General features: G+C 49.1%; 1 protein-coding gene across 3 annotated transcripts in view; it reads left to right on the top strand.

Annotated features, from left to right (window-relative positions):
- The window catches only part of SGCD (sarcoglycan delta), a 248,886-nt gene that overhangs the window by 121,698 nt on the left and 112,469 nt on the right, over positions 1-14,719 (top strand). For 2 of the 3 annotated variants that reach the window (XM_056113070.1, XM_056113072.1), the window contains exon 2: positions 302-396. The exons of the other annotated variant lie outside the window; for it this stretch is intronic. In XM_056113070.1, coding sequence (XP_055969045.1) covers positions 340-396 — 57 coding nt within the window. In that variant the 5' untranslated portion in view covers positions 302-339. The remainder of the gene's footprint in view (positions 1-301; positions 397-14,719) is intronic. 3 annotated transcript variants of the gene reach the window in all.

A 14,719-nucleotide genomic window follows, 5' to 3' on the forward strand; every position in this document is an offset into this window, starting at 1 on the left:
CAGGCCCCTTCCTTCCTGGAGTCATCAACACTTCTGGGAAAACTCCCTCCACCCTGCAGGGGGAGGCAGGTCGTGTCTCTCACTCTACCTCCTGCCCCTGGAGATGTCTGGGTCCAGGTGATGGGCCAAGATGGAGACATCTCCCCTAACCGTTGCTCTGGCCCCCGATAATAAATTTTTTGAGATAAAGTTTCAGGCAGATAGAATAAGTCTCACCAACGAGTGTGTATGGGTAATGCTTTTTCTCTCAATTTTCCATGACAAAGGAAACATGACCTGTCCTTTTTTTTTCTTTTTCAAGATGTCATAACCATTTTCAGGGAGAGCGAAGTCCTGTGTATGAAATGTTGGATAAACTGCATTCTGTCTGTTCCCTGCATGTCAAGTGGACAGAGAGTAAGTCACATGTTTTAAGACATTTTTTTTCATTTATTTTTTTCGAATTGAATCACCATGAGATACACACTTACAAAGTTGTTCATGACTGGGTTTCAGTCATACAGTGTTCCGACACCGTCCCTTCACCAGTGTGCCTTTCCCAGCACCAGTGTCCCCATTTCCCTCTCCACCCCTGCCTCTATGGCAGGCACTTCTCTCTCTGTTCTCTGTCTCTGTCTCGCTCTTGCTCTCTGTGTTTCTATGTCTGTCTGTCTCTGTCTGTCTGTCTCTTTCTTTGTGTATCTGTGTATCTGTCTCTCTGTATGTGTATGTGTGTTTGTATGTCATAATCTGTCTCTCTTTCTGCGTCTATTTCTGTGTGTCTGTCTCTCTCTGTATGTCTGTCTCTCAGTGTGTGTGTGTATTTCTATCTCTCTCAGTGTGTGTGTCTGTCTCTGTGTGTGTCTGTTTGTCTCTCTTTCTCTGTGTATCTGTGTGTCTGTCTGTCTCTCTCAGTGTGTGTGTCTGTCTGTCTCTCAGTGTGTTTGTGTGTATGTCTCTCTCTCTCTCTCTCTCTGTGTGTATGTGTCTGTGTGTCTGTATGTGTCTGTCTGTCTCTCTCCCCCAACTCCCCTTTTTGGAAAGTAAGTCACGTTCTTCAACATAGGGAAGTGTCCAAAGGGGAAGAACTCGCTGGTAATCTCGTCATTCAGAAACATCCACTGTGCATTTCAGTGTAGACCCAGATGTGTGGGTTTCTTTGGCTACATGGCTAATGGGCTTTCCATGTCCGCCCACATTTGAAGGGAATCGGAATGGCTTTATGATAAACCATCACTTCTCTGAACAGCCTCATCTTGCTAAACGTGTACATTTTGGAAGGGCATTTTGAATCATCCAGGCAAGTCGACATTTTTATGACGTACTCAGGGAAGACTGGCCTTTGAGAGGCAATAGGAAATTGTCGTTTTTAGCCAAGAAATGAGTCCCTTAGCAAATCAGTTTTCAGTAACCATATGAGTCAATATGATTTACAGCATTCAATTAGTTTCAGACATATTTTCAAATCTTTCGGCTAAATCTTTTTCCTGGGTGCTGTTCATGACACAGTAATCACAGCCCACAGACACAGCTACCTCCAAAGGGAGTGCACCCTCCTAATTATTCTGAATGATTAGATAACATTGATTAGATAACAAAGCTGTGATATTCAAATCAATAAGTAAAGAAAATTTGTTTATGTGAAGATGGCTAATACCTGATTAGCAGGGTTCTTAAGTCCTTGTCTAAGAATTTAAGCTGTTTGTTGCTTTATGTGGTGTCCTGTGACTGCATATGTGGCCACGTGGCCCAGAAACTTCAAGATCTTATGGTCTGGGCCATTGTGTTCAACATGGTAGTGACTGTGAGAAGTGGGCGTGGCTTCTAGGGCTTCTGGAAGTATGAGAGGCTGGGGGGGCAGTAGGGAACTCCAAAAAAAAACCACTAGAGTTCTCAACCTGGATTTTGGATACCTGGAATTATTCGTAGTTTGGCATCTGCAGAGTATCTTTGTGAATGGGTGGAATTGAGTCCTTGGTATGGCTATAGTGGTGGGGTGTGGGTGAGTGGGCATTCAGCACCCCTGCCTCCCATAGGTACCCCGAATGTTGCAGGGACCAGTGATTCCATAAATCTTAGCTGCTTGGGATGCATCTCCTGCTCTCTGCCTTTTAAAATAAAATTTTGGGGGGACATTCCTGGTGGTGCTCAGGGATCACTCCTGGTGGGGCTCAGGGACCATATATGGCGGCAGGGATGGAACCTGGGTTGGCTGCATGCAAGGCAAGTGCCCTACCCACACTGCACTACCCATCTCTCCGGCCCTAGAGCCCCCTTTTACCATACACAGCACCCACCTCCTTCATCCAAATGCGAGGTGCTCAAGAGAACATTCTCGCTTCTCCAGCCCACTTGCGATACTCCCTGTGTTTCTCTCCTTCCCTCTATTGAACCGATGTGGTCCCGTGAGAATGCCATGGAGCGTGTATTGGAAAATAGACCCAACCCTGTTTGTGTAAGCCTCCTGGAAGTCAGCTGGAAGAGCAGTTTCCAAGCTGGCTGTATCCGGTTCTTGCACGCGCAACTCTTCTCCTTGGCTCATAGCTCTGCCTTTGCTCAAAATTATTATTCCTTCACTCAGAGAAAGCCCAGCAGGCTCAGCCGCTGGGGTGAGCCTTGAGGACATTCACGCCCAACAGATTTCCTCTTACTTGAAGCGTTGGGAGATACTAGTCAGGATGAGCCGAACGTTTTCTGGCTGATGTCTGTGCATTGACAAAACAGAGTAGTTATCTCTGCTTGAAAAATCAGAGGGATCTCCTGGAAGGATCTCCTTGACCTTGAGTTTGACCTTGACCTTGACCAAGACCCTTGACTTCCTCTCTCTCCTAATGCACCACCGAAACATTTAGCAGTGCTATGCTGCCCACACTCTGTAGACCATCTCTACACAGGAAACACAGCCCATTGTGGTTGTAAACTTTCTGAACTCAGATGCTAAATTCCACTTTCCCGGCCATGCTGAAATGTACTCGTGTGGCAGGACTCATGCCCCAGGCCGGCATCACTCTACAAACTCTCTGAAATAAGCATGAGCTGATTTCCTGGCTCAGTAGCTACGCACGCCATTATCCGAAGGTGGCATTTATTGTTTCCACATGACTGAACTTCGCCTGCCGGAAGGAAAACTATTCAATTGGCAGGGTTGGCAGGAGGAGGAGGGCGTGTAGTTAAAATGAGTCCATTTACAGGTTTGCCCCTTTGGAAAGTGGAGAATTTAAATGAAGTCCCAGAATTTAAATCAAGTCCCCATGAGTATAAAGGGGTGTGTGTAGTGTGTCGTGGGGTCGAGAGTGGGCACCGGAAGTCAGCTTTGGATTTGAGGTTCCATTTTTCTGGATGGAAGAACAGAAAATGCTCTTTGCTGCTGAACAGTCTTCGTCTCCCTTGGCTGGCCGTGTAAGCCATGGCAAGTGCTTGTCTGGATTTGTGTTTTGTCCTTTTTCTTTCCTCTGCCTTTTTGGCACTGCTCCCCATGCCCGCCCGGGAGCTCCAGTGATGAGACAACTCTGAACCCCTGAAGCTCCTTTGTTTTACCAGGAGGGTCCCCCTAGCTCAGCCTGTTGCCTCCCACCCCAGGCCCAGACTGCAGATACCGAAAGGAAGGTAGCAGGGCGAATGCCTCCGTTTATATTTATGTTCATCTGGGATTTGGTCGACTCCCAGGTTGTGAAGGGAGCTGGAATTTTGATTTCCAAGTCAATATTGACTCAAAATGTCAGTCATTTGCAGAGGGTCCGTTTCTAAGGGAATCTCGCCTTTCTGATTCCTCCTCTCTCTCTTTCTCTCTCTCTCTCTCCCTCTCTCTCTTCTCTCTCTCTCTCTCTCTCTCTTTTTTTTTTTTTTGCTTTTTGGGTCAGACCCGGCAATGCACAGGGGTTACTTCTGGCTCTGCACTGAGGAATTACCCATCGCGGTGCTCAGGGGACCATATGGGATGCTGGGAATCAAACCCGGGTCGGCCGCGTGCAAGGCAAACACCCTACCCACTACCCATTGTGCTGTTGCTCCAGCCCGATTTTATTTTTATATAGTTGTTCGCAATAATTCATTACATTTAATATTCAAACACCAATCCCACCATCAGGAACCTTCCCACCACCATAAGAGCAAAGTGTGAGAAGATTGTTGTATTTCATCCTGGAGCCATTTAAGCCCTTGAATAAGAGATTCCAAGCATGTATGTTAAACCCAAACAAATGTGTGCTGCTTTGGGTACATCAGAAGGCTAGAGTATGAGTAGTCGCATGGCTCCGAATGCGGCCATATGCTTCAGGATTTCTAAAATTTAGAATGTGATTACAGAGCAGATTCACTCGTGGGCAAGGCCTATGTAGCTCTCTTCTTGGCTGATGATGAGATTATATGGTGCCAGGGGGCAGTTCGTGGGTGTGACTGCCAAGCTACTGGAAAACTGGGAGCTGGGGGGAGGAGGCCAGTCCTGTTCTGAGCAAGCTTGGAGAGCTCAGTCACAGGTCCCGCATATCTGGGTTCTTCTGCAGGTCCCCTCATTGGTGAGGTTCGTCCGAGCCTGTGGAGAGTGGCCTTGAGAATGACTGTGGTTGGGTTCTGGAGGTCTTCAGTTGCTGGGGTTCTGCTGTGGCAGGGAGGAAAACTCAACCCGCCCCCCCCCCCCAGGTTCCCCCTGTGAAGACAGCCTGGCGCAGGGTCAGGATGTTTCCAGAAGAGAGCAACATAGGACATCCTTTCTCTTTTTAAGAAACAAAAACTTTGGGGGCTGGAGTGATAACACAGCAGGTAGGGCGTTTGCCTTGCAGGCGGCCAGCCCGGGTCCAATTCCCAGCATCCCATAGGGTACCCCGAGCACCGCCAGGAGTAATTCCTGAGTGCATGAGCCAGGAGTAACCCCTGTGCATCGCCAGGTATGACCCTGTCCCCCCAAAAAATCCTTTTTTATTTTTTAAATTAAATCACCATGAGATATACAGTTACAAAGTTGTCCATGATTGGGTTTCCATCATACACCATTTCAACACCATCTCTTCACCGGTCCCTTCAACATCTCCCCACCACCAATGTGCCCCGTTTCTCTCCTGCCCACCCCCCGCCTTTGTGGCAGGCACTTCTCTTTGGGCATTCTGGTTTGCAGTTCAGGCACTGAGAGGTTCTCGTGTGTGACAGCCTCTTTTTGTTTATTTGGGTCACACTTGGTGGTGCTCAGGCCTGAGTCCCGACTCAGTGCTCAGGGATCCCTCCTGCCTGGCGGGACTCAGGAGACCCCGTGAGTTGTTGGAGATGGAACCTGGGTCAGCCACTGTCCCATCCTGCCTGCTCTGATGCTCTGACAGGCTGACCTGCGTGGGAATCTTTTCTGACTGAAATGCGGTTGTTCCATTTTTGCTCTTTTCTTGGTTCCATTGACTTCCCGGTGTTGAGGTAGTTACAATCCTGTTGAAAGTTTATGGTATCAAAGTACAAAATAACCATGCATGCCCCCTACCCTCCCCCCCTCTCCCGCCAAGCTGCCCACAACTTGCCATCACTGTCCTGGGGCACTTATTGTCTGCCCCCATTTCTGTCCCTTTCCCACACTATTTGGTAATTTGGTTTGTATTCCTTTTTTGGGTTTTGTTTGGGGGACTGTGCTCAGGGCCGAGTCCTGGCTCTGCGTTCAGGGATCATACCTGGCTGTGCTCAGGGAGCCCTATGGGATGCCGGGGATTGAACCCAGGTCTGCCAGGCACAAGGCCAGTGCCCAACCTGCTGCACTTTCATTCCAACCCTGATTCTAGCCTTTCAAACACAAGCAATTGCTGTGGCCGCACGTTCAACTTTTCTCTCTCGGGGAACCCATCAGGATTTAGGGGCCACAGCTCACCGGTCTGAAGGAGGCTGTGTAATAGGTGCAGCTCAGCTCGTGCCCTGTGTTGTGTCACCCGGCCAGATCCGTATTCCTGCTCAGGGGGGCCCCACCTCCAGGAACTACAAGTCCTTTTTTTAAAAAATTTATTTATTTATTTACTTATTAAATTTTTATTAGTGAGACACCATGAGGTACAGTTGTAGACTTACAAATTTTTGTGCTTGGGTTTCAATTATACAATGATCAAGCACCCATCCCTCCACCAGTGCCCATTTTCCATCACCACGGATCCCAGTATCCCTCCCACCCCCATCCCCCCCATCCCACCCTGCCTCTGTGGCAGGGCATTCCCTTTTGTTCTTTCTCTCCTTTTGGGTGTTAGCACAAGTCTTTATGAATTTTTTTGGTTAAATACCATGTTCTTCTCAACCATAAATTTCTGCATAGGCAACATTTTTTGTACAATTTTTTTTTGGTTTTTGGGCCACACCCAACTATGTTCAGGGGTTCCTCCTGGCTCTGCACTCAGGAATTACTCTGGATGGTGCTCGGGGGGCCCTATGGGATGCTGGGGATTGAACCCGGGTCAGCCTCATGCAAGGCAAATGCCCTCCCCACTGTGTTATCTCTCCAGCCCCTGTACACGTTTATTTTTCATCCGCATATGTTGTCTTGGGAGACAAACCAGAGGAGGGAGAGATTGGTTTTTATTGAAGGAAGCGCTCAAGGCCTGAGCGATAGTCTGGCAGGGAGGGCCCTTGTGTTGCATGCCATCAACTCGGTTTGATCCTGCCCCCCTCCTCCTCCCATGGTTCCGTCAGCACTGATCCCTGAGCACAGATCCAGAAGTAAGCCCCAAAAATCAACGGGTATAGCCCTCAAACAAACCAACACCAAAAAAATCTAATAAAAAAAAGGAAGCACTTGTCCATGGCAGTCTTGAGGAGTCACATCCTGGTTTCCTCACTGTGCGCGTTGGGAATTAATGAGAAACCAAGTCTCTGAATCCACAGATCAGCATGAATCGGGCCCTGATTGAGTCAAAAGCCACTCCAGGGAATTCATAACCATTTAAAGCCAATCTCAGAGAGGAAAACCGGTCATACGTCAATGCTTATTAATAGATTAGCGACAAAAAGGGGAATTTCTGAGTCCTAGTAGAAACCAAACTTGTGTGAATAGGGTTTTTTTTTTTGGAGGGGGCCGGGGGAAGCCACAATCATTGGTGCTCAGGGCTGACTCCTGGCTCTGTGCTCAGGGATCACTCCTAGTGGTGCTCAGGGGACCCTATGGGGTGAACCCAAGCCGGCTGTGGACAAGGCAGATGCCCTCCCCACTGTACTATCACTCTGGCCCTCTGTCTGAATACATTTCAATACCCCTCAGTTATAAACTACCTTATTATTTAGAAAAGAAAGGATGAGGGAAAAATAAGAGAGAATCAGGCACTCTTGTCCCCAAAGATTGTTCTCTGGGTGACTTGGCCAGTGACCTGCAGGAGGGTCATTGACCGCCTCTGTAAGATCCTGATGCCGGGGTTGGTACTCAACACCCAGTTCATGCATAAACATTCAAATCCCCCAATTCCATCATATTGGAGGGTGGGAAGCATCCAGCGATGCTCAGGGGTTACTCCTGGCTCTACTCTCAGGAATCACTCCTGGCAGTGCTCAGGGATGCTGGGGATCGAATCCTGGGTCAGCCACGTGTAAGACAAACACCCTCCCCACTGTGCTATAGCTCCAGCCCCAGTCCCATCATTTTTGCTTTTTTTTGGCGGGGGGGCGGAGGTGGGTCTTACCCAGCGGATGCTCAGAGGTTACTCCTGACTCTGCACTCAGAAATTTCTCCTGGTAGTGTGTGGGGGACCATATGGGATGCTGGGGATCAAACCCAGTTCGGCCGCCTACAAGGCAAATGCCCTCCCTGCTATGCTATCACTCCACCCCAGTCCCATCATTTTTTTTATTCCTGACAAAAATAAAGGAAGGAGGCAAGTCATGTGGCCACTGAGAGTTGGATGGAAAAGGGAAAGTATTGTCCTTTTGCTAAGATGCTGCCCTGTATAGGAGGCAACCACACTTGGCCGATTCCTAAGTTTCTGCCCCTGTTCTTAGACACAGGTGAGCCGGATGCCTCCATACAGTCTTGCTTTCATGCATGTGCCTGTCCTGGTTCTCTCCTGCACTGGCTCCTGGAGTTTCTCTCCAGGCAGAGAAAATGTGAGCGCAAGCCACAAAGGCCCTCTGCCGTATTGGAGATCTGAATGTATTCCCTTTCCCTTCAGTGAATGGAGTTTGAACTCCCTTTACCTGTAATTTCCACATTTCCTCATTATGATCTTGGTAGGGAATTCTGAAGGGAAAGCACAGAGATGTCTTCTCAGTCATAAAGAGAATGGGGAGGCTGACAGTGGCTGGAGGAAGAGGAAGGAAGGGATGGAGGCAGTAGGAAAGAGATGGAGGAGGGAAGGAAGGAAAGGAGGAGGGAGGGGTGAAATTAAGAGGGAGGGAGGGAGGGGAGGAGAAGAAAGTGGAAGGAAGGAGGAGGAGGAGGAGGGAAGGAAGGAAAGGAAGGAGGAGGAGGAGTGAAGGAAGGAAAGGAAGGAGGAGGAGGAGGGAAGGAAGGAAAGGAAGGAGGAGGAGGGGGGAAGGAAGGAGGAGAAGGAGGAAGAGGAAGGGAGGCAGGAAGGAAGGAAGAAGAAGGAAGGGAAGGAAGAAAAGGGAGGAAGGGAAGGAAGGAGGGAAGAAGGAATGGAAAGGAAGGAAGGAAAGAGAAGGAGGAAGAGAAGGAAGAAGAAAGGAAGGAAGGAGAAGGAAGAAGGAAGGAAGGAGAAGGAAGAGGGAAGGAAGGAAGGAAGGAAAAGAGGAAGGAAAGGAAGAAGGGAGGAAGAAGAGAGGGGAGCAGAAAGGGAAGATAAGGAAGAAGAGGAAGGAAGGAGGAGAGAAGGGAGGAAAGAAGGAAATGGAGGGAAGAAAGGGTAGGGGGAGGGAGGGGAAAAGAGGAGAGAAGGGAGGAAAGAAATAAATGGAGGGAAGGAGGGAGGGAGAAAGGGATGAGGGGGAAAGAGGCATAAGGAAAGAAAGGAAAGAAAGGAAGGGGGAGGAGGAGGGATAGAAGGAAAGGGAGAGAACGAAGGAAAAAGGAGGAAGGGGAGGAAGGGGAGGGAGGGAAGGAAAGGATGGAGGGAGAGGAATGTGAGGGGAGGTTGTTATTTTGTGAGAACACGCCATTCAGAGGGGGATTTTGCATGTCTGGGTGCCCCCAGACTCCCAGCAGTGCCTGGCTTCCACCAGCTGGGCAGTCCTGGTCTCACTCAGAGTTGTCTTTTCCTTACTGCAAAGAACATTATCTCAAGATGTAATAATTAGCCAGGCCGTGGGGGAGGGGAGGCAATGTGTCATTCCGAGAGGCTGCAACTTGGTCGGAAATAAAAGATAACTGGGAGTTCCTGGCTTTCATTTGTCTTCCAGGAAAAAAAAAATTTCACCGTGAGTGGGCAGCCACTTGTGCGAGACAGGAAAATGGGACGGACGCACCCAATAAATGCGCTTGGATGATGCGAGCTCAGAACGATGTGCTGATGTTCAGACCCGCTGTGAAGGCCAATTAATTGACTTTTGATGGGGCTCATCAATAATGGAGAAAGAAACGGGGATTATATGTGAAGGAGGCAACGCGCTCTGCTCTGTGGTTGAATGGTAGAGCTGGGAACTCAGCTCTAAGGACCACGTTCTTGCTGAAAGACACACAAAAATACTGTGGCTAATTTTCTTTTCTTTTGGGGGGTCACATCTGGTGATGCACAGGGGTCACTCCTGGCTCTGCACTCAGGAATCACTCCTGGTGGCACTCAGGGGACCCTATGGGATGCTGGGAATTGAACCCAGGTCGGACACATGCAAGGCAAACGCCCTACCTGCTGTGCCACTGCTCCAGCCCCAGTGTGGTTATTTTTCCTTCGTGGAGGTTTGGAGTAAGTCAGAGGAGCTCTTTCTACACACACACACACACACACACACACACACACACACACACACTTTATTTCAACACGGTGTTTTACAAAGTTGATCATGATGTCTTATTGCAGGCTTTCAGTATTCCAACAACCAATCCCACGCCCATCTGTCACCTTCCCTCCACCTTTGTCTCCAATTTTTCCAACTGCCCCTCAAGCCCACCCCCCTAGCTAGCGCACAATAATTTTATTTTCTATTGCCTGTTGCCAATAAATTGCTAACGGAATGATTAACCCTCAGAAGAAAATTAGTGAAAAGTGTTGTATCTTATCATGGGGGCATAAAATCCGTGTCTGAGGGATTGCTATGGTGACATTTTTACAAGTTAAAACTTCTGTGTTCATGTTTTTTTTTGTTGGTGGAGTTTGGCTGGCTTCTGTGTTACATCCCATCCAATCTGGTGTGCCACTACTGGATTGTCAGTGTTGTAGTGTTTAGAGATGTAGCTCCAGAAAATTCAGAGTTTTTTTTAACTGGGTGGTCAAACTGGAATTAAAAATTTTAACTGGGCAGAGGCTGGAGCAATAGCACAGCGGGTAGGGCATTTGTCTCGCACGTGGCCGACCTGGGTTTGATTCCCAGCACCCCATCTGGTCCCCCAAGCACCACCAGGAGTGGTTCCTGAGTGAAGAGCCAGGAGTGACCCCTGAGCATCGCCTTGTGTGACCCAAAAAGAAAAAAATTTTTTTAACTGGGCAGCGGTTCTGGGATATGAGCATGACTGCCGGGCTTCTGGAAGTCCAGAGAGGTTGGAGGAGGTAGCCCATCTCGACTCTGAGAAGGCCTGAAGTTTTCAGTCACAGACCTTTGTCCCTGAATCTTCAGCAGGTTGTTTTCAATGAGATTTGGTCCTGAGATCAGATCTGGCCAGAGGCATGGCAGCGACTTTAGAGCGTGGGAGCGAGTGGCAGCCGTGGCTTTGTTCGGATGGGCACTGGCCCACCCCTCAGAGTGCCACAGATGTGTCAGCCCACAACAGTGTCCAAGAAATCTTTGCCGCTAGTTGATTTCTTTTGAGATTTGTTTATGAGTCAGTCAGAGGAGGTCTTGACTGGTCTCCAGCAGAGATAATCACCGAGTCAGGCTAGATGCAGCATTTGAGAGAGGTTCATCTCAGTCTCTGCTCCCTCCTGGTTTTAGCAGAGCAAAACAAGACAAACCCTGCGGCTCCGAAGGTCCCCTGTTCCCTGAGGATGCCAGTTCCCTCTGCTCTTAGGAGACTCCGCTGAATTTGTAAACTTCTGAGATCATCCTGCATTCAACCCCACTATCAAAACTGCACCCAGGCAAAATTGGTTGAAGTTTGAGATTATGAGATGCTGCTTTCCTGGTGAAGGGCAGCATGTCTGCGGAGTTATTTACTTCTAGGTCATTCAAATAGCAATAGGTAGAGATACGAAGAATGGGAAGATAGAGATGAGGAATAGGGAGGGCATTCGGTCAGGGGCATCTTCCTGATGCCCCTCAGGAAACCGTTTGCTGTGTTATTGATGGAGATAACATCAATAGAAAAAACCCACAAGCTATAAAGCAGTTTCTCTCCCTTCCCGAGCAAGCTGTGTTCGTTTTTGAAATCCTAATTTCAGTCTAGCTCTGGTGTTTCAGGCATTTGAGATTTTCCAAAGAAATGAGTTGTGCTGGGTTGTTTATTTTATTAGAACAGGGAACAGAGGAGGTTCAGCTAACCCGTGTTTTATCCTTCCAAAATTGGGGATACCTTCCCTGAAGTTTTAATTATTTCTATAAGATTAACGGTGACTATTTAAAATTTTCTGACCCATTTCACAGAACGTTGGAATTGCGAGGGCTTGCTTTTACTTCTGTTGTGGCTGTCAAAGAGTCTAGCAATTTATGCCTTGTAATTATGTATGGAAGAAAATGCTTGCTATTTTTGGTTTTGCCAGTCTAAATAGCTTCCAAAATAATTATTTCCCATCCAGTACACAAAGACACTTTTCATGATTTTTTTTCCCTCTTTCTGGGATAATTACAAGGTGACGACATCATGGATCCAGATTTTAAGAAGATACAGGGACCTCTAGCTTTTGCTTTTAACAATGATACCAGCTGCTCACACATATTCGAAAGCCAGCACTAAAATACAGAAATGAATGAAGTCTGCATGGTGCTTCCTAAAGTGCTGAGACGTTTCAAATGGAATCCACCAGGATGCTCTGGAAGGGGATTTGGGATGGATCTACTGAGCTTGAGAGATTGCAGATGTAAGCTTCAGAAAACATAGCAAGGGGCTCCTTGATCGCTGAGTTCGCCTGAAATTACTGTATCCCAGTAACCTGGGGAATTTGTTCCGTCTACTTTGTTTACATACTAGAGTCCCCGCCCCTCCTATAGTCCCCGCCCCCCACAGTCCCTGCCCCCTCCTACAGATCCAGCCCCTTCTTACAGTCCCCGCCCCCTCTTGCAGTCCACGCCCCCTCTTACCGTCCCTGTCCCTCTTACAGTCCCTGCCCCTCCTACAGTCAACGCCCCCTCCCACAGTCCCCGCCCCTCTTACAGTCCCTGTCCCTCTTACAGTCAACGCCCCCTCTTACAGTCAACGCCCCCTCTTACAGTCTCCGCCCCCTCTTGAGTCCCCGCCCCTTCTACAGTCCCCACCCCCTCTTACAGTCCCCGCCCCCTCTTACAGTCCCCGCCCCTCCTACAGTCAACGCCCCCTCTTACAGTCCCCGCCCCTTCTACAGTCTCCACCCCTCCTACAGTCCCCGCCCCCTCTTACAGTCTGTCCCCTCCTTCAGTCCCCGCCCCTCCTACAGTCCCCGCCCCCTTCCTACAGTCAACGCCCCCTCTTACAGTCTCCGCCCCCTCTTACAGTCCCCGCCCCTCCTACAGTCCCCGCCCCTCCCACAGCCCCGCCCCCTGCTACAGTTCCTGCCAGTTTCATTACCATAGGTTGGGAGCCTTCCCCCATCAAAAAAAAATCTTCAAGTACAAGAAGGATCAATTTCCTTAGGATGACTCAAAATACAGGCAAACGTGACTGGTCACCCCCTGAAGGTATCAGGTCTGCGATAGGGAAGTCCGCTCGCAGCCTTTGAACCAGAGTCAGGGCTACAATGTCAAAGAGAAGAGCAGAGGACAAGAAAGAGGAAGATGGACTTCCTCAGGAGCGTCAGGAGCGTGAGCATGATAAAATCCAGAGATTCCTACTCAAGCACTTCTGATCAGTAACAGATCAATATTCGCTCTGGCCACAAGTGCTTAGAAATGGATTTTAAAATGCCTCTGATGACAGTATCAAAAGCACGCAGGTAAAAAAATAATCACCCCCCCCCCCACGTTATATATGTGCCCTCCGTACACGAATATCACTAGGGCCAAAAAGGGCAGGGCTGAAGGCACGTTCTTGCATGCGGCTGACCAGGTTTTAATCTCCCGTGCCCCGTAGGGTTCCCTGAACACCGCTAGGAGTGACCCCCAGGCTTTGCTGGGCATAGGCCAACGACACCCATCCCCCACCCCCACCAAAAAAAGAAAAAAGAAAAAATCAGCATTAGGGGAATGGGTGGAAAATGATCTGGTCAAAATAATAGTTCTCCTGAAGTTGATTCATAGCTGTACCAAATGCAAGTCCAGATTCAGGCCAGGAGAGTTTTTTTTTTTTTAAGACTTAGGCGTTATTAAAGGTGAGGGGGAAGGAATGGCAGCAATGAAGACTGTTTTAGTTGGGGGTTTGAATGCAGTGCCCGCCTCCTCCCTACAGTCCTGCCTCCTCCCTGCAGTCCCCGCCCCCTCCTACAGTTCCCACCCCTTCCTGCAGCCCCCGCCCCCTCCTGCAGTCTCCGCCCCTTCCTACAGTCTCCGCCCCTCCTACAGTCCCCACCCTAGACCACAAGATGCCCAGAGCCTGTACTTAAAGTGAGATGCAAACAAGCCTGGGCAGGACCGGCTACAGCAGGCGTGGGGCCAGAGAAGGTGAGGAAAGTCTCTGGGAATGTTTTTCTGTGAGGCCTTTTGATTTGGGGGGGCAGAGCTTGTGGTTACATAATGAAATGCTCACTTGAGGATCAGGTCAAAATTTGGGGGTCATTGGGGGGAAGAGTGAAACTGGGCTGAAGATAAGTCAGATTCATGGCAGTTGTACACTTCCTCGACAATATGGAAAGATTAGCTCATCATTCTTTATTGATTTTGTTTAGGGGCCACACCCGGCAGTGCTCAGGGTTTACTCCTGTGGTTCTGTGTTCAGGGATCACTTTTGTCGGTGCTTGGGGAATCCTATGGGGTGCCGGGGTTTAAACCTGGGTTGGATGTGTGCAAGGCATGAGCCCTTCTCACTGTTCTAAGGCTCAGACCTGGGCTCATTTCTTAGGCAAAGAGCAGATATCATAAGGACTAGACTGCATTTGTCACCCATCGTCATGGTGGTTATGAACCTACTTATATCCCAAGAGAGGGGCTTTTTGTAGGAAACACTTTCCTGGAACATGAAAGCAAGTGTGTGTGTGGGGGGGGGGGTGGGGGGAGTTCTTGACCTCGTCTGCTTTCCAGGAACCCAAGGCTCAATGAAACCCCAAACAAAACCCTGAACAGAAACTCCAGGCTCTGTGTTGGGTGTTGTCAGCTGAAATCTTGATGGAAAAGGTGCAGAAAGGCAAGGTGGGATTGGGGGTGGGGGGCCGAGGGCACTTACCTTGCACGCAGCCAACCTGGGTTTGATCTTCTCTATCCCATAGTGTCCCCTGAGCCCCACCAGGAGTGATCCCTGAGTGCAGAGCCAGGAGTACAGCCAGTGCAGCCCAGAGCACTGCCAGGTGCGGCTCAAAAACCAACAAACAAAAAAGAGATCGTCTCTCTGGTCAAGAGCACACCCAGGGCACCACGCAGGCAGACCATGATGTTTAGGCGATCGTGGACAAATGACTCCTGGTGCCCGGTG

The sequence above is a fragment of the Sorex fumeus genome, unplaced genomic scaffold (assembly GCF_029834395.1).
Source record: "Sorex fumeus unplaced genomic scaffold, SorFum_2.1 ptg000019l, whole genome shotgun sequence".
NCBI lineage: Eukaryota > Metazoa > Chordata > Mammalia > Eulipotyphla > Soricidae > Sorex > Sorex fumeus.